This window comes from Grammomys surdaster, unplaced genomic scaffold, assembly GCF_004785775.1.
Source record: "Grammomys surdaster isolate TR1022 unplaced genomic scaffold, NIH_TR_1.0 203, whole genome shotgun sequence".
In the NCBI taxonomy this organism is placed as follows: Eukaryota; Metazoa; Chordata; class Mammalia; order Rodentia; family Muridae; genus Grammomys; species Grammomys surdaster.
In genome coordinates, this window is record NW_021604648.1 from 4,312,713 (window position 1) to 4,332,630 (window position 19,918).

The 19,918-nt window shown below is 42.8% G+C and overlaps 1 protein-coding gene across 1 annotated transcript in view; it reads right to left on the reverse strand.

Annotated features, from left to right (window-relative positions):
* The window catches only part of Gab2 (GRB2 associated binding protein 2), a 155,009-nt gene extending 144,485 nt beyond the window's left edge, over positions 1–10,524 (reverse strand). The window contains exon 1 of the mRNA XM_028770744.1: positions 10,447–10,524. Coding sequence (XP_028626577.1) covers positions 10,447–10,524 — 78 coding nt within the window. The remainder of the gene's footprint in view (positions 1–10,446) is intronic.
* Positions 10,525–19,918: the final 9,394 nt, after the last annotated feature.

Sequence of the window (19,918 nt, forward strand, 5' to 3'; positions counted from 1 at the left end):
TGGAGTGTGGGTGATCAGGGGGAATACAGATATCTTTCAGAACCGAGTATCGGCTGGGTGAAGGTTCAGGGGACAAGTCACTATGACTCTGCCTATGACTCGTTTGTCCTTATCTAAGTTGGTATTGTCTGCCAAGGCTATCTATTTACAAAGTCTATGACTACTCAGGCTTGTAAATTTCCACAAAAGCTGCCTGTTTACATTAGCTTATAGCCATCTGTTTCAATGTTTTTCCACTGAGACCCAAGACTTGGTGTTATAGATGAATATGAGCAATAAGTCAAAAGGTAATTAAAAGATGGAACTGAATATTGTTGGCTATTCACCCTGATTCAAGAGGCAAAGACTCCCTTTGTAAACTTTGTATACTTTGTAAACTTTCTAAACCCTTAAGGCAGGCAAGTGGCCAGACCCTAGCCTGAAGAGCTCCAGCAGCTAAACTCCTCCTCAGACATCTGTAACTGTCATAACAGTGTTTCCATTCTCTGTAACTGTCACAAAAGTCATCTCCAGTTCCTCCATAGGACTCTTCACAGATTATTATAATTTTAGGTGAAAAGTCTGAATAAAATCCCACCAGTTCCTAAACAGGAAAATCCACCAATTCCTAAGCTTACTCAGAAACTCACCAATCCCTGAGCTTCCCTAAATTTAGTACTTGAAGTCCTACCAATCCTTACTCTAGAAATCTCTGCCTTGGAAAGCTACACCCTGAAGAAATCCTATATAAGTTATGTCTGCTCAATTCCCTGCTGTCCTCTCCCAGGAGCAGAGGCACCCACCTCTAGATATGGCACTCCCAATAAATCCTTTCATGAGGTTTGCTGTCTGGTGTGACTCTCTTTAGAAGAAGCCAAGAAGCAATGAAATAAAGAAGGGAAGAAGCAAAGAGGTGGAGCAGGGATAAGGCTCCTGAGCGCCTGAGCTCAGCTGGGGATACCCTCCCCTGGAAGCTGCAATACCAGACCAGTTACACTGTAGCACTCCAGCTCAGCCAAGAATATCCTCCCACAGGGGCTGTAATGTCTTTGTTCCCCAAGAGAGGAAGCTTCATCTCAGAGCTATGTGATTCCTGTGCTCCTGAGTCCCAGGATGGCCTTCCATTGGGACATTGTCCTACCTCAGAGCTATGTGGGTCCTGGGCTCCCAAGTCTCAGGATACCTTTTCATCTAAGTAGGAAGACCAACAAATATGAAGACATTTTAGGAATATATTACCAGTTTGTTTTGAAACAGCATTCATTCTGTGGCCTAGGCTGATTTTCAACTCATGGTCTCTTGTCACTGACTGCCGGATTGTATATATGAGCCATCATTTATAGTAACCAGTTTTGTATTTTTCCTTATTGTGAATGTATATATGTGACAAACTATAAATCTATGCCAAGTAAAGTATAAGAATGTCCTTTCAAAAATGGACATAATGGTAAATTCCTATATAATCCCCATACCTGGGAAAGGCAGAAGGTTCAAGAGTTCTGTCAAGTTACATAGTGATTTTCAGGCCAATCTGGACTACATTATGGAACCATGACTTTACTTTTAAGTTTATTTTGTATTACTTTAAGAGAGAGAGTGTGTGTAGCATATAAGTATATGCATGTGAGTGCAGGTACCCACTGAAATAGAGATTTTGGGATCCCATTAGAGTTGGAGTAATAGGCAATTGTGAGCTACCTAATGTAGCTGAGAACCAAAGTTGGGTCCTCTGCAAGACCAGTAAGCAATCTTTCCAGTCCCAAATAACTTTTTTGTTGTTCTTCTTATATACTAGTATTGCATATATTGATGTGTGCTTAAATATATTTCACTATATAGACTTGATGAACATTGAATGAGAACGTTTGTAAGGTTTTGAAAATTGGATGATTCCCTAATAAGCTACAGAGCATAGTATAAATAAAACATGACATTCCAAGTTCTTCTCCAATCTGATTTAAATGTACCCTTTTCTCCTGTGTTCTAAATACTAGATTTCTGTCCTTTTAAATCATTTCTTCTGAACAGGTTCCATTCTAAACATCTCATTACTAGAATGTAACTGTCAGTCACTATTTTATCTAGCCTATTTCTCGATTTTCTTACCTCTAAAATGTATTTAATGAACAAATGGATGCTTTTCTTAGCATAGAATCCAGCTACCTTGTGGTTCTTTCCTTCTACCATGTGGGTTCTGGAGATCAAACCCAAGTCATCAGGCTTGGTAGCAAGCTTTTATCCATTGAGCCATGTCACCAGCCCCCTCCAGTTCTTTCTTATTGAAGGAAATGTCATTATCCCTAAAATAATGTTCATTCAAAATTTTAAAGAATAAAAGACTGTTCTGTGGAAACCACCATAGCTCCAACTCTCAAAGTTGAAAAGATGCTGAATTCTTTCCAAGAAATTTCCCATGTGAATTGTAGTTATAGCATGTTACATATATAAAACTGGGGTTCATCAGCTTGGTGAAATTCTTAGTAGAGTGTCACCTCTATGACACACACATTGCATATGATGGTAAGTAACTGAAAACAACATAAATGTCTAACTAGAGAGATCTGTACATAATATATGGTACCTTCACTAAGATGAGAATTTTAAGAGTTATATATACTTCTAGAATTTGTTTTATAACATTTAAGCAATAAAATGCCAAAAGGAGACCATATCCAATTTCATTTGATCTCAGAAGCTAAGCAGGGTTGGGCTGGGATGGAAGGTCCCCTGGGAATACCAGGTGCTATAAACTTTAAAAAAGAAAGAATGATAAAAGGAACAGACGAAACAAAAGTGATGCCTTGATAATATGTAAGAGCATATGAATCTTTAATCATTTCACAATTTTCTTTTTCTATATAATCAAAATTTTTAATAATTCAAATTGGATAAATATCATGCAGAAATAAATGCACCTATTTATAATTACAGTCTATGGGGTAGAAACAGAACAAAATGTTACCTCCTTGATAACTGATTAAACAGGTAAAACCCAACTGTGCAATCAACATAACAACAATTATGTTGATTTTCGTAGTGGGTTTCTATATAGCACTTTTCATAAAAGAAATCAAGATCCTTTAAGGAACTGGTTAATTCTATATCTGGACCAAGATATGTACAAAACCTGGAAGACTTTGTCAAATCATATTGCAAAGAAACCATTATATTAGTAGTATCATGAGAGCAATCAACTTGAATAAGGTGCCACAGGCTAAGGATAGTACAATCTGAGCTTCAAAATGAAAAACAAATACCACAGGTTCAAATATGTTGAATATATTTAATTCTGTGAGCTCACAATTACACAACAAAACAAAACAAACCACTAAGAGCCAGACTGCAGTACATGCCTGTAGTTCTATTTGCTCGGGAGACTAGGGTGGGAAGCAGCTTTTATACTAAGTTCAAGACCAGCCTGGGTAACACATATAGATACTAACTCAAAAAATATCATAACTGATCTGTTTGAAGGGTAATATGGAATCAATTCACTGTTTTTATGTGTTTTGTGCATGTATGTACAAGGGCTCATGGGGATCAAAGACAGTATCAGATGTCATTTCTCATGCGCCATCTATCTGTGGTGTATTACCTGGAACCTGGGGCTCACATGTTAAGCTAGGCTGTTTGGCCAGTGAGTCCCATGGATCCTCCTGTTTCTACTTCTCCGGCACAGGGAATTCAAGCATGTGCCACCACACCTGGCTTTGTGTGGGTTTTAGGATAGAACTCAGATCTTTAAGCTTTAATGGAAAAATAATAATCCAATCAAGGACTCAATGACCCTTGAAACACTGAGGCAGGTCTTCTGAAGATAGACCCTGTTAGCATGCACTGATATTCACATTGAAAAAGTGGCAATCTGTGAGGCCACTGAGTAAGAGGGATGCTTTTCACCGGTAAATGACATCCTACCATCCAGGGCCGTCTGTAGACCATTCTTCCTCAGCTCTACATTTACCTTTCAAAGCTCTTCCTGCTTTCTTCTATGGACCTGACTCTCCTTTCTAGATGGAGTTACCATTTCTAATTTCATAGTCATGGCCTGTGTCATCCTACACACCATATTTCTTTTTAGCCCATAAACTTCTGAGTCCAACTCAGGTCCTCTTCTGTCTCAAAGCTCTTTCCATCTTCTCTCCCTAGAGCTCTTTGCCTTTATACAGTTTGTTTCCTGAATCATATAACTCCACATAAGGGCAGCATCCTGCTCTTCATGTGGATTTCTTGTCTCCCTAGTCTGCAAATTCATCGAAGGCTGAGTTAAGTACTGATTTATTTCTTCAGGAATGGAAAGGATGTAGTACATTCTCTATTTACAGTTGTCAAAATTAATTTGGACGCTGGCAGAGGCCTGCCTTACATTTCTAGACATTTTGCTGTAGCACCAAGTTATCATATTCTATATTTCCCTGTGATATAGAGAAAGACCAGCCAGAGATAGAAAGCAATGCCAAAGATGTTTCATTCGTTAAAGGAACATCTGTGATTTCTAGATCTGTGTAAATTCACTGCCTCTGGTTCTCAGATGTTGATGAGTTGAGGCTATGGAGATTCCATTCTGTCTTTTCTCTTCAATTAGAAATAAGGAGAAGTAATACTAGCAATATCCTTAACCCCTACCAAATGAAAATTAAAAAAATAGTTTTGCTATTATTTTATGTGTATAGGTGCTTTGTTTGCATATATGTTTGTGTACCATGTATATGCCTGGTGTGCACAGAGTCCAGAAGAAGGTATCAGATCCCTTGGAAATGGAATTACAGAAGGTTGTGAGTCACCAAGAGGGTGCTGGAAATTGAACCCAGAAGCTATCTCTTCAGCATCAAAGAAGTTCTGGTTTTTTAAATTATGCTAAAGTACACAGAATATAAAATCTACCATCTTGACCATTTTAGGTGGTTAGGTAATAAATGAAATATCCTGAGCTAGCATTAAGGACATTCACAGTGTTACGTTACCATTACTACCACCCATATTCAGAACTCTTACCGTTTGGATCACTGAGCTTTGGATCCACTCTACAATAGTTCGTTACAGTCTCTAGCCTCAGACCTTCCTAATCACCATTCTTTCCATCACTAATCAAGATGACTTATGAAAAGTCATATAATTGTCATTTGTGAGTAGATTATTCATCATAAAAAAGTTCATGTATTTTGTAGCATATCCATGTGTCAATATTTTTTAAGGCTATTATTCTTTTGTATGCAAAAGCCACATTTTCTTATCTATTCATTCACTGCTGAACATGTGGATTACTTCTACATGAGGAAATATTATATAATGTTGGTGACAACAAGCTCAGGAGATTCAAGGGCAATGTGGACTACACAGTGCATTCAAGACTATCATGGGCTGTATGAGCTTCTAATCTCTAAAATGAAATATAATAAAGCTCAGGGGGCCAGAGTGACGGCTTGACAGTTAAGAGGACCTAGGTTCAGTTCCAGTTCTCATGGTGATTTACGACCATCTAGAACTCTACTTCCAGGGGCTCCAATGCCCACTTATGGTATCCACAAGCTCTAGAACACACATGTATGCAAAACAATTATACATGTGAAGCTCAGGAGAATGTCCTAAGTTAAAATAATTTTTTTTTTGGTCTTTGGAGACAGTGTCTTGCTATATAGTACTAGGTTGGTCTCGAACTCTCCATGTAACTCTGGCTATCCTCAAACTTATAGTGCTCCCACTTTGCCACTCAAAGTGCTAGGATTATACACATGATCCACCACGCCTTGTCTAATTGGCATTTGTAGACTACTTCATGATAGCAGAATAAACATCATTTCAAGTACCCAAAGAATATAAAGGGAAAAAATCATATATTGGGTCATAAAATAAATCTCAACAAACTTAAAACAATTTTTATTATACAAAATGTATTTTATTCCCATGAGGGAGCCAATCGAAAAATTGGGAACAGAGAAATAAAAAGAAAATCTTTAAACATTTGGAAACTAAACAACATACATCTAAATAATCAAAGAAATTCTCAAGAGAAGTTAAAAATACATTGAACTAAATGAAAATACAACTTATTAAAATTTTAGAATAAACTAATTATAATCCTCAAAGGGGATTTATAGCATTAAATGATATATTAATATTAGAGGGAAAGTCTCAAATCAGTAATTTAAGCTCCCACATTAAAAAAGAAACTTAGAAAAATAATATAAATCAAATGCTACTAGAAAAAGGATACAATAAAGAACAGAAAACAAATGAAACTATAAACAGAAAAGCAATAGATAAAATCACTGAAATAAACATCCAATCCTTTAAAAATATCAATAAGGTAGGCATGGTGGCACCCTTTAATCCTGGCCCTTGGTGGGTTAAACATGCTTCAAGTGCCAGGATACACATCCAAGATTATATGGGTAACATAAATAAGGTTTGAAGGGTTTGGGGGAGAGTAGGACAAAAAGTTGAGTGGGTAGGGAAAGGGCTAAATCTGAGAAGAGATGGGGAAAGAGTATGATCAAAATACATTGAAAAAAATTCTCAACGAACTAATTTTAAAATTACCAAAAATGGAAAGTATTGTCTGAGCAGGCAGGAGAGAATAGGAACCAAAGTACAGGTAGTAGAGTTAGCTCTGATAGTGGAGAACCTTATCTAAACTGAGGAGAGGAAAAAAGAAAAAATCATAAACACTGAGTAAATCTGGAAAATTGACTGGGATTTGTGTAGATGGCCATACCCTGATCGATTTTATGACAGAAGGGAAGGTCATCAGCAAACAATGAAGGGACGGGCTAGTTAACTAATCCAAAGTCTGAAATATGCATATTTATCAATGATAATAAAAGAACAGTTAACTGTTTGCTTCCTGCAGCTGTTCATTAGAACCAATACAACTTTCTTCACATAAGCCACCAGGGGGCAGTGCTGTAACCAATCTTTTTTCCCCTCAAATCCTTAACACTGAAATTATAAACTATAATGCATTGTATGTTGTAAATTTTCCTCCACAAAAATCCTGCTTAATATTTAAATACATGTATCTGTGTGATCTCAGGCATGTATGGACTCACATACATACATGGGAATAAGGCTGTTTCTTTTGTCTCAGTGCAACCACATGATGCATCAAGGGTAATACTCAATGTATTCCTTCTCCTTCCCACCCAATGTCTTTAGGACACACAACAAATACTCTCTATATCATTTGTTATTTCATATGTCTAATCAGTTAGAAAATCCAATGAGGAAAAAAATCCCTAAAAACAAAACCCAGTTGCTGGATGTGGTAGCACGGGCCTTCAATACCAGCATTTGGGAGGCAGAATCAGGAGATTACCTCAAATTGAAGGCTAGCTTGGACTACACAGTGAGTTCCAGGTCAGCTGGATTACTGAGTGAAACCCTATCACAAAACAAAACAAAACAACACTTCCCTGACAACATAGATTCTCCCAGGTTTTATTTTTCCCCTATTACCTACCTACCTTTCCCCACAAACTAGAGAGTTATGTTTTCAAAATAGCCCTTAACCGTCATGTATTTAATAAGCTACTTCACCCTTATCTCTGATGCTTGATGCATCTTTAAAATAAAGAAATGTCAATCTACAATACCATATGACTGTTATGTATACCAGTCACATCAGCTATTTAAGGGTTACGCATGTAGCAATCAGGCTGGGAAAGACCTCTAAGTTTGAGTCTAATTAATTTGGGCTTCTAAGACACCAAGGGCAGGGATCTAACTTAAAACAGTTGGCAGAGATTTTCAAAGGAAAAAGTAAATATAAGGGTTTGAGATTCAGTGATAGACCTTTTGCCCAGAACCTGCAAGACCTAAATTCAATCCCGTGTGTGTGTGTGTGTGTGTGTGTGTGTGTGTGTGTGTGTGTGTAAAAGCCAACTGTTTCCTCTAGAAATGTAGTGGATGTAGAAAGAGGCTGTACTGAAAGCATAAGTTATTCCAATTGGCTGTTTCAAGTAGGAGGGCTGATCTTTTTTCTACAGTGGGAGAGGCTTCCAGTCACACCTAGCTGTTGCTTGATGTGTCAGATGCCTTAGGGGCTGGAGCCAAAGGGAATGTGTGTGAGAGGGAGGCTGAGGTCACCAGAGGACCCAAGACTGCTAAGGAGTTTAAATGGGTAAATCTGTGTTTGACACAAGCCTCCAAACTTGGCTATTTTTGAGCTAAAGCTGTTCTAAAAAATACTCAAGAGCTAGGTTATAAAGAGAATCTTGTAAGGACTGATGCAGTCATGAGTCAAACTAGCAATAGTATCAACTTGTTTACAAACTATTTCAAAAACAAAGTTCCAAAAATCTCTAAAGTAGTAGTATTTTTGCTTGTTTTCTCAAATTCAAGGATGATTTGAACTTCTAATCCTCCTTCCCCCTCCTCCTTGGAATGCTGCGATTACAGGCTAGTGCCAACTAGCACTGTTTATGATGTACTCAGATAAGACCCAGGACGTCTTGTATGCTAAGCAAACATTCTACCAACTATGCTACATTCTTTACTAATCTGAAATTTTTATTTTATTTTTTAAGACTGGACACTATTGGCCATGTAGTCCAGACTGGCCTTGAGCTCACTAAGCAGTCAAGGAGGAGCTCGAACTTTTCATATTTCTGCTTCCATCTTGCAGACGCTAGATGCAGTTCATGCCTGTAGGCATAAACAACCACCCACCCCAGACAAAGCTCCCGCCCCAATTTTCTTAACTATTATTGTGTATGTGAGAGAGACTGTCTGAGTGCACACAACACCACAGGATGAGTGTATAGGTCAGAACTCTTCTTCCATCTTTATATGGGTTCCAGGGGATCAAATTTTAAGTCGACAGGCTTGAGAGACCGCTTTTACCCATTAAGCCATCTTGGAGTTGTGTGCATACATGATTTGTGTGTTTGTGTGTGTGTGTGTATTGTTTGGTATGCAAATGAAATGAGAGACAGGGTCTCATGGCTGGTTTTGAACCTCTGATCCTCCTGTCTCTTATTTCCCAAATGTAAGTGCTGGCAGTACAAGCCTAAGCTACAGCAACAGGCAACAGAACAAAACAAAAAGCTCACTCTTAGTAATTAAAGAATTTTCTCACATCAAAACTCCCAAATGAGCTTTAAAGCTTAAACACCCTTACTATATTACTGTACGCCAAATCTGGGTTCATTTTCAAAAGCCATTCACTAAATCCTTAGATTCCCTGCCCCCCCATCACTCCCCCTTCACCTCTCCCCACCCACCCCCACCCCCACCCCCCACCCCCGCCAGCAAGTGGCCTAAGAAGTCAGAGCCTGGTTTCATTGACACACTTGCACTCCCCAACAACAACACTTCCTTTGAAAAACAGAATGTCACTTCCTCAGTCCAGAGGCCAGAAGTCCCTTGATTCTGATCTGGGGAGCAGAGACAGGAAACTCTGGTAAGCTTCTGTCCCCCATGGCCAGCCACTAGTGCAGCTGACAGAGGGCAGGGTCTGTTGGAGCTCCCTTGATGCACTGCAGCTGGAAGCAACCGCTCACTTCCAGGCTGTGGGAGTGATTTCTCAGAGTCCAGCACTCCCGGTCAGCATAACAAGGACGTTTCTTGGCAAGTGAAGAGCGAGAACATGGGAGAACCTGCACTCCATTAACAGACTTCTCATTTCTAAATTCCTCAGACTACCCAATCTCGGATCCTGGCACCATTTTGTTCTCTGACCTCCCTAAACAAGAAGGGAGTGCCCCGACCCCAATTGCCAGTGTCTCACCTAGAAGGGACAGCCCGTCCCACCAATTTCAGTAAACACAGTCGGCTAGCACCACCTAGCAATTCAGAACCACGTCTCCAGACCCCAGACACCAAGGGCTGCACAACACAAAACTCTGGCTGGTTATAGATGACCAAACTGCAGTGTCACCCCGTGGGGCGGAGGACCGCGGTGTGTGTGTGTGTGGGGGGGTATGTGAGAGACATTCGGAATAATGGGAAAGAAGGGGGGGGGACAAACAAATGAGTCACTTAATACAAGCGCTGCACATGCCGCTGACGCTGCCCGTGATGCAGTGGCCACGGACTGGAAGGAAGCCGGCAGCCACCGGGGAGGGGCGGACAGAGAAAGGGACCCGGAGAGGGGCGCGGCGCCTCGCCCTTTGTGGGCCCGGGGCCGCGCGGCCCCTCAGCCTACCCTCCCGCTCCGGCTGATTCGGCCCCTTCAGCCCCGGGCGTTTACTCTCCGGGTCGCCCGGAACAATCGCTACAAACTTCGGCGCGGCGAGGAGTTCCCGGGGAGGCAGGCGGCTCGCCGCAGCCTCGACCTGCGCCCCGCCCCGCCCCTCGGCGGCGCACCTGTGACAGGTGTGAGGCGCCCCACTCGCGCCCCGCCGCTCTCGCCCTCGGAGGCCGCGGGGCCCTGGGCTGCCGCGCCCGGCCGCTCTCAGAGCCCCCAACTCAGGCCGCGGGAGCCCCCGGCTGCCCGCCCGCCGGGCCGCGCCCGCTCGCCTCACTCACATAGCGCCTCAACTTCTTCTCGGGAGGCGATTTCCTCAGCCAGCCGGTACACACCACGTCGTCGCCGCCGCCGCTCATGTCGCCGGCTGACTGGAGCCCGCCGCCGGCTCGCGCGGACAAGGGCGCGGGCGCGGGCTGCTGGGTCAGCCGGCTGCTGGTGCGCGGCTCGCGGGGGAGGGGAGGGGCCGGGCAGCCCCGGGCGAGGACGAGGCGGCGAGGCGCGCGGACCCGGCTGCCTGCGCGCGCTCGATTCCCCCCCCGGCCGCGCGCGCGCGCGCGCACACACACACAGCCAACCCCACCAGGGCGCCTCAGCAGGCGGGCGCTCGCCACGCCCACAGCCCCGCGCGGTCCCCGAGGGCAGCCGGCGCAGAGGCCAGCTACCCAGGCTTCGGACCCCACAGGCCTGGAGGCCGTGAGGCGAGGAGAGCTTCCGCCAGCCAGTGCGCCCTCGGGATCTTGGGGGTGGTGGTTGTTGTTTTTCCCCCCTCTAACCCTGGAGCTGCAGGCTGGGTCGTGAAGACCTCTGGGTGGTGCTGGTGCTAGGGTGAGGGAAGGCTAGAGGCTGCCCACCCTTGATCGAACATCAAGCTTATTCTCGACCCCTCCTCCCCAGGGTCCTGTAAGAGTAGGAAAGAGATCCCCGGGACTGCTCCAGTTTCCTGTCCATTCCCACAGTTTCAGGTTTCAGTAAGTCCGATTCTGTCTGAAATGAGTGTACTCCTTCACTGTAAGTTAACTCTCACATTTCTAGGCCAAAGAAGAAGCAAACAGACCTACTGTGTGCTGGGAGCTTTTGCATTCATCTTTTACAGCGATTATCTTTACTATCCTACAAATCGGGTAGGCAGTAATTATACCCATTTTACAGATAGCCTGAAGTCCCACAGTTGATACAATGCAGTCCTTTCTAATCCAGGTGTTTTGGAGGAGGGGAGGCGATTTTGTCACCTGTTTTTTTCAGAGTGGTGGATGGCTGTGATGTCTGTAGATCAAGGGGCAGGGTGGGGGACTGGACCTTACTGCTGAGAAACAAAGTCCAGCTGGTGCTCTCCTATATTGCCTCTGGAAAAACTGAATCCAGTAAGAGGAAATCGTAAGTTTTGCAGAACTTAGTGAATTGGAAAACAAGGAGGCATAGAAGAACAAGAAATTGTGATAAAAATGTCCAGGGTTTCCACTCACTGACTTGCAGTGAGATCTCTCCCATATAAATGTGAATATAGAGATCGCTTTCTCACTGCCTTGTGTTGAGAGATTTGAGGTAAAGCATCAGGAAGCATACACCTAACACCAGTGCTTCAGGGGGAAGGTGGAGGAAAAAGAAAACCAAAACCTTTGGTAAGAGTTCTTTTTTAACTCACAAAGCACCTTTCCAAACAGCATTAAAAGGTAGGTTCCCCTCTAGTTTCTCTGGGAAGCTGCTTAGTAACCCACTTTGCGGTTGACGCATGAACTGGAGAGGCAGCATCCTGCAATGCCTCAGCATAACCTTTGTGTCTGGGTATTTTGGTCTTTTCTCTGGGTGCAGCAAAGCTAGTTATTTTAGATGGACATCCTTTAGTTCAACAGCTGCTGATTGGATTAGGGAATCTTGAACCATTTCAATTGCAAAAGCTGATTCCTACCCCGTGCTTAGCTCTTCTCGGCACCCTGAGAGATGATGAGACCTTTGACCTATTTCACTGACCTTCAAGTAGCCAGAGTAGCTTGATGGAACATGAAGCTTTTAGGCTGTATCTGGGACCATAATCACCCTTGACTTTTTAATTTAGGGATTCTTAGGCCACCACTAGAATTATAGCCATTTTAAACCTCCGGATCCCAGGACCTTAAACCCTTTGAGAGACATAAATATCAAAATACTTAGTCTGCCAAGTCACCCAGGAGGCAGTGACTCTCAGTCAAAATAAAGCAACCCTGATTCCATTCACATTCGAGTCCTGGTGCCAAGTCTCCAGGATTGCAGCCTGAGAAATCTGCAAAGATTGGCTGCCTCTAGGGTTTGTGATGGAAGTCAAGCAGAAATATGCTCTACACTTTCCTAGAAGAGTAGGAAGACTAATCTGAGAATTATGAGATTTAAGACACAGGCTGGGAGACTCATCAACTATTGGTCTGGGTTGGTTTTGTTTAGCAAAGACTGGGTTGTTATTTTTAAGTCCAGGTGAAATGGGCAGTCTGGTGTTTCGTGATCAAAGACAGAAAGCATCTTGAATGATCACAGTTACAGAACATGGGTTTTGGGAAGTCTTCTGAACTTCCCGATCCGTCTCCAAAACATGGGCAGGGGCTACAGCTAGTGCCGGGCTCTCCTGCCCCAACTTTCACTGTCTGTTCTTATCAATGGTTGCCTGGGCTCCCTGGCTGTCTTCAGAGTCTCAGAAGTGTGTTAGGCCTGAAAACAGCCCTTGGACAGAGTGTTCCTGTCTGGACCTTTACTATGTCCTCCCCACTCGCTGTTGTCTCCCCCCAACCCCCCCACACACCCATCTCGATGGAAAAAATGGAAAACAAATTATGTGAATGATTTACTTACATGAAGATGGGCGCCATCTATTGGAAATAGTTGGAGTGACACCGACTCCTAAGCCCTGCAAGGACATGCTTCATTAGATTGTAATTTAGGCTATTTTGATTAAAGACCACTAGTATTTCCTACGGGGAATTAATAGACAGCCCCAAGAGTTCTTTGGGACATTAATCCCATATTCCCATTAAGTTCCCAGGAAATGAACATTTTAGGGGTTGCCATGCAGAGATTAAGACATGCACACATTGATTGTGTGTCTTGGCCGGGGTGGGGGGAGGGGGCAGACACCACCTATGCCTTGTTGCTATCTCCTCCACAAAGTCTGGGCTCTAAAGGGTGCAGTGTGGCTTTGAATGTTATGGGAGGCAGCCTGCATTCGTGCCTGTCTCAAAGCTGAGGGTTTGTGGCCAGCAGCAGGTGCATGGCTGGTGGAAGGATCTCAGGAATGGGTTGAGAGAGCTGGAAAGAGCTGTCCTCAACTGCACACCAGGCTGGAGTGATTAACAACCATTCTCACAAGGCTTGACGTCAGTGATTGGCTTGCTAGTGGGGTTGGATGTTTGTGTCCTAGCCCTTCTGCCCTTTCTTCCTGTCAATTTAGATGACAGGTTAATTTCAGAGCAGAGTGCTGTTTGTGAAAGAGTCAGTGTGAGCAGAAGATCCATCTCAGCTGGTGACTTTCAGGACACTCACCTCTGGGGGATGTTGTGTGCCTCCAGGTTGCTTTGAACCAATTTTATTACCCTCATCAAATTACCATCTGACTTACCCAAGGCTGAGGATGGTGGGCTTGGGGTGTGATTAAGACTTAATTTGGTTTCTTCAATAAACTAGGGAGGGGAAATGGGGAAAGGGGATGACATCTGCATTGGAAATAAATAAAATATCCAATAAAAAAATTTTTTAAAAAGCAAAGCTTAAACAGTCAGTTTCCCAGTTTCACTTTTGTCAGTAGCCAGAACTGGCCAGGCAATGGTGGTGCACAGCTTTCATCCCAGCACTCTAGGAGACAGAAGCTGGCGGGTCTCTGTGAGTTCAAAGCCAGCCTGGTCTACACAGTGACTTCTAGGACAGTCAAAGCTACATAGTGAGCTCCTGTCTCAAAACATGAAAAACAAAACAAACAATGGACCACTGCTACTTGTTCTGTGGTAGTTAGCCTCCTAGGGCACGGCTTCAACAGTGCTGGGAATGACAATGTTACTGGAGTCATTAGACCAAAATCTAGTCCCTGGCAACCTTAGCAAGCTACAGTCACCTGTCCTCATTGCCAGTAAAGAGACCATTAATGGTGAAAAAAATAAGAAAGGAAATGTATCCAGTGTGGCCATATTGAGAAATAAAAAGCTTCAGTGACTTAACTCCTAACCCTAAGTTCATACCATGGAGAGCACTGACTTGAGGCTTAGGTTTAAACAGAGGGTAAGAGATATAAGTAACTAAGCAATTCTTGTCCAGATGTGGTCCTGTCAACCACTGACCAATCATTGTCTTAGCTTCAGTTTATCCTGGAAGTTGTCCCCCCAACTGTCAGAACTGTATGGACTCTCTTCCTTGGAAGCAAGTCTCTTCTTTGGCTAGCACAAGGATGAAGGAAGGTTAGCACATTCTTCCAGCATGAAAACTGGAGACACTGAGCGTGTGTATGTGTGTTTATTCTATTGTTTTAATGGTCTGATAGCTGAAAGGAGGGAGGCATATTAGTGTTTCTTTAGAATATCTTTTGCTGTGGTGGCCAAAGCAACATCACTGTTACACAGATCCTGCTGCAAACCCATTTGTCATGTTCTCCTAAAAAATACTGAGCTCTACAAACAAGGATCTTACCTGCTCCACAGAGACGAAGCTCAAATTAGACCTTGAATACATGTCAAGACCCAGTTCCCTAGTACTTACCACAATTTCTTTACTGTAAATACTTAAATCAGTTATGAGTTCCTTGAGGGCAGGAATATATCTTAATTTGTGAGGTCAGATTCACAATACATGGTCATTCCATAGAAAGAGATGAGAAGTAAGACTGTGAACTACTGGGAACACCCAGAATCCCAGAGTAGTTCTACCACAGCCACTGTCCTAAATGGACAGGCTAAGTAGCCGCAGGGAATCCTGACCCATGAGGACGGCTGGGAGTTGGGAGAAAGAGGAAGGAGAGGGGGAGAAGGACAAGGAGAAGCAAGATGGAGGCAGATGTGCATGTCTCTAGGAGTTTCAGGTAGTTATTCACATCAAAAGGTTAGATATTGGGTAACAATTCTAATTGTGTGGGCGTCTTGTGTATTGAGTATTTGCTGATATATAAATCCATTGGATAATCTTTAAGCATTAAGAGTCTTCATTCTACTGGGTACTATGAGCACGGTGGATATTGTTGGGGGTTGAGCCAAGCATTATGAGGGTGGCAGAGTTGGCCCAAGAGCCATGCTTAAAGCCATAGACTTCACAGAGCTGACTGGCGGAGGCAGCAGCCACACTAATGTCTTGTGGTGCCAGGGCCGATGCTCCTAGTCTGGCACCTCAACTGCCATTAGTATGGGAACATAGAATGGGAACATGGCATTGGCCTGGGAGCTAGCCAGAGTCGCACCACTGCTTTTTTTTTCAAATACATCCCTCTACAGTAACTCTTGGGGAGTTTCAAAATCTATGGTTCTTCTGACCTTTTGACTTATACCCTCAGGCTCCAGAGAGCTAAGTCTGTTAACCTTTGGTTTCCAAATCCAATTTTCTTCCTCTCAGGGAGTAAACACTGAATCTTTCTGGCTATTCTGATGCCTGGCTTTACTAACAGTACTTCAGTTCTAGTACTAAACTTCTCTACCCACACAGAACTAGGAAAGTAGGAGAAATCACATCCCCTGATTCAAAGTGGTTTCACTGAGCATGAGCAGAGATATTCTTTTGGGCAAGATGGTTCATGATGCTTGCAATCCAGCATGCAAGAAATAAACAGAGGAAGATCACCATGGGTTGGAAGTCTAAGCTCTGAAGAAATGCTAGGCTTGCCTGGCCAATGGCAAGCCCACCCCCCAAAGGAAACACCACTTCCCCTGCACAAGTTGCATTACATACTATGTGAGTCTGCAGGTTGTGGATCTGCACTTTGCTTTTTTTGTAGGGATCAAAAAGGCCTCAGGTGATCACCGACCTCATTTTGTATTTTTTTCTAGGTCCCTAGGATGACTGGCCCAAAGCTTGTGAGGAGATGTTGAACACTTTAAAAACTGGCTCTCTGGGAGAGAGGAGGTTGCTTTAGAGTATTTGCCAGTAAATACTCATCCATCCTCTGCCCACGGCCCATTTCAGGCTATTAATGAATTTAATGTCCTTGAATACAAAGTCATGAGATGCACACAAACATACCATTATTATTTACAGCATAAAGATAAAGACATAAAACACAGACACATTATGTAAACACATGGTTTCAAGTCTCTGATCAACTTTTTATTTAATTCTTAGATAGGACCACACTAAGTAGCTGTATTAGCTGTTTGCATCATGGTGACACGATAGACACAACTTCAGAGAAGAAAGATTTAATTTGGTTACTAGTTTCAGGTCACTGTAGTGGAGGCTGCACAGATTAGAGCAGCTGGTGGCAGTGAGAGTATGTGGCAGAAACTCTTCCCAGATTCAGAACCAGGAAGAGAACTTGGAGCTGGAATGGGGTGGGGATTCAGGGCAGGTATAGTCTTCAGAATCCTGGCCCTAGTATCCTACTTTAGTCAGTTAGGCCCCACCTCTTAAAGGTTCCACAGCCTTCCAAAACAATACCTGGGAATAAGCATTCAGAACTGGAACCTGTAAGAGACATTTCAAATCCAAAACCATAACAGTAGCCCAGGTGGGTCTGGTCTGTTCAAGTTTTAAAAAATATTTATTTTCTTATTTTATATATAGGAGCCTACAGAAGCTAGAAGATTATATCAGAACCCTGTAATTGAATTACAGGCATCTGTGAACCACCACCTGGGTGCTGGTCAGTAATGTTCTGCAAGAATAGTAAGTACTCTGAATTGCTAAGTTTCTCTCTCTCTCTCTCTCTCTCTCTCTCTCTCTCTCTCTCTCTCTCTCTCTCTCTCTCTCTCTCTCCCTCCCTCTCCACCTCACACCCCCCAGCTCAACTGCTTAAGTACTGATGGATTGTTTTCCAGAGCAGCCACACCTACCTGCAATGTCTGAGCAGGGTTATGATCTACCCACATCTCCCATTCGAAGTTTCCATTTTTGTTACAGTTAAACATTATTTAACAATGGACTTATAAGGTACATTCCAACTGAACAATCGGTTTTCACCAGCTGGCATGAGCTAGCTCTAGTGCACCCACCGAGGCACACAGCCTCATGACCTCTGTCTCCTCTCTAGTCAGTTCTTATGTTGATTTTCCTTCTTACACGTTTTTCCCCTTATGGAAAATTGTACAGAAGGTCCCGGGTCCCTTTCTTTGGTAATGGAGGTGATTTCCGACTGCTGCTGGGTAGTCACAGTTTTCAGCTCCTGCCAAGCAGTGCAAGGATATCAGGTTGTTTCCCCCGTACACTAGTATTGTGGAACAAAGATAAACCCCAAACATCTTCCTGACACCCAGATATATCTATCTTCTGGATGAGACCTCAGGCAGTTGCTGCAACAGGGCAAACAGCTGTGGTCTGTTTCAACATAATTTGATGTAATCAGGGTTAATTTTGATGATGTAATAACTCTGAAGACTGTTCTTTTTTTTTTTTTTAAACTGGATTACTGTTGGCTCAACAATCATGTGGCATTACATTTAGAGGCTGAAACAAAAGCCAGAATTAAAACAGCTTCCGGCTCAGCCCCTTTCTAAATGACAGCTCCACTGGGATTAGGAGTTATTAACCATATTAAACACAATTAAGTCAAAAAGGAAAGCAGTTGAAGTCAAATGACATGCAAGCATATCCAGGGTCCAGTGTCTCTCAAAAGAGTTGGAAATTCATTTACTGTTTTCTTTTCCTAGAGTGGCTAGAAATATGTTGGCAGCAATTGTATTTAATATTTTAATAAAGTTCTAGGGAAAAAACTTCAAAGATTCTCCTCTGAAATTTCTCTGATCCAATTAATGAACTTAACAATAAACAATTATGAGGTCCTGGGGACCAAACAAGAGCTTAGTGAATGCTAGGCAAGTGCTCTACAACTGAGCCACATCCCTAGTCCTGCTCCTCCCAATCCCTCCCCTTCCTCCCCTCCCCTCCTTCCCCTCCTCTTCCCTCTCCCCTCTCTCTGAGACAGAGTCTTGGTATACAGGCTGTATGCAAAAGTGTGGCTAATCCTTCTAGCTCAGGTTCTGAATATTGGGATTACAAGAATTTACTACCCTTCAGGCCTGAAAAACATAATAGGTATAAAAGGCAACCTAGCTTTTTTCAGTGTGTATCTAGTTATCTATTACTTGACTTTCAAGAACATTTAGAAAAGCATGCCTTTCTTTCAAATACAAAATATTATGCTTATATCCAAATACATGTTACTTAGGAATGATATTTGACTCTCAGGAAGGACTTGCTGAGAAACTACCATCTCAAGTGCACAATACCAAGGTGAACAAAGTTTCTTAGGAAACTCCAGATCTTTCTGAGCAAAGAGATGGGTAGGTCTCTGCAACAGTGTCTGAGCAGGATTTTAAGAGGTGTGTTTAGATGAAATAAATTATTCACCACCTCTATGGGGACTAAAGAAATATGGGCTTGTATTTCAATTTGCTTTCAGGTCATCTAGGAGATGGAAATTTGTTGAATTAGAGAATATAAGTTACAACTTTAAATTGGAGACAAGAAACTTGTCTAGAATTAGAGAAAGCTTAAAGAAAATCATTAACTGAAAAATCTCAGCAATTTCAGCCTAATCCATCTGAGCCTGCTTCTGAATGTCTTTTCAGCTGAATATATTCACTGAATAATATTAACTGACCTGGGGTTATAATGGTGAGCAGTCAGATACGTTCTTGAGAAGTCACCTGCCAAGTAATTCAAGAAGCAATGCCAGGAGATATGCCAAAGAGATCACCTTTCTAAACACAGATCTGAGAGACAGACTATTAGTTGAATGTCCAGATTTTTGTATATGTTTTGAGATAGCATCTCATTTATGAAACTCAGGTTAGCCTCAAACTTATTCTCTTGCTTTAGTTTCCTGAGTGCTGGGATTTCTGGCATATATCACCAATTTCATCCATTATTTTTAAAAAACATTTCTTTAAATAAGACAGCCTCACACAATCCAGCCTGTACTTGAACTCACTGTGTAGCTGAAGCTGAGCTGGAACATCTTACTCTTCTGTATCTACCTCTTCAATGCTGCGACTATAGGCATGTACTATACCTGGTTTATAGTGTTTGAGCTCAAACTCAAGAGTTTCAAGCATGCTTGACAAGCACTCCTCCAACAGAGCAGCACTCCCAGACCCCAATACCAGTTTTGATTATTGGTTTTGAGTCTATGGATGTTTTTGTTATCATTATCCACAAAAAGGACACTGATTTTTTGTTTTAAAAACTAACTCATACACGTTAGTATCTAGAAAAATGAAAGAAGTTGTTTTCAATTGTGATGCTCAGAGGTGCTGGCGTGGAAAAAGGAAGGGGAAGCACCTGGACACTGATATACTTGCTAGCATACGAGTAACCAGAGTGGGAGAAAAACACAAAGAGAGGAGGAAATGTGGGAGATTGTTGGAGAAGCGATGTGGAGGGAGAGCTATGGCAGGCTGTGGTGCATGGGTTTCCACCAGGTATCATACTTCATGTAGAGGCATAAAAACTAGCTTAAAAGAACAATCCAAACCAGCATGGTTGCATATACCGCTAATCCTAGCACTTGGGAGGCTGAGGAAGGCCGCCCCATGTTTGTCTACATGTCCTGGCTAACATGGTGAGAACAAGTCTCAAGTAACAGCAACAACAAAGAATACT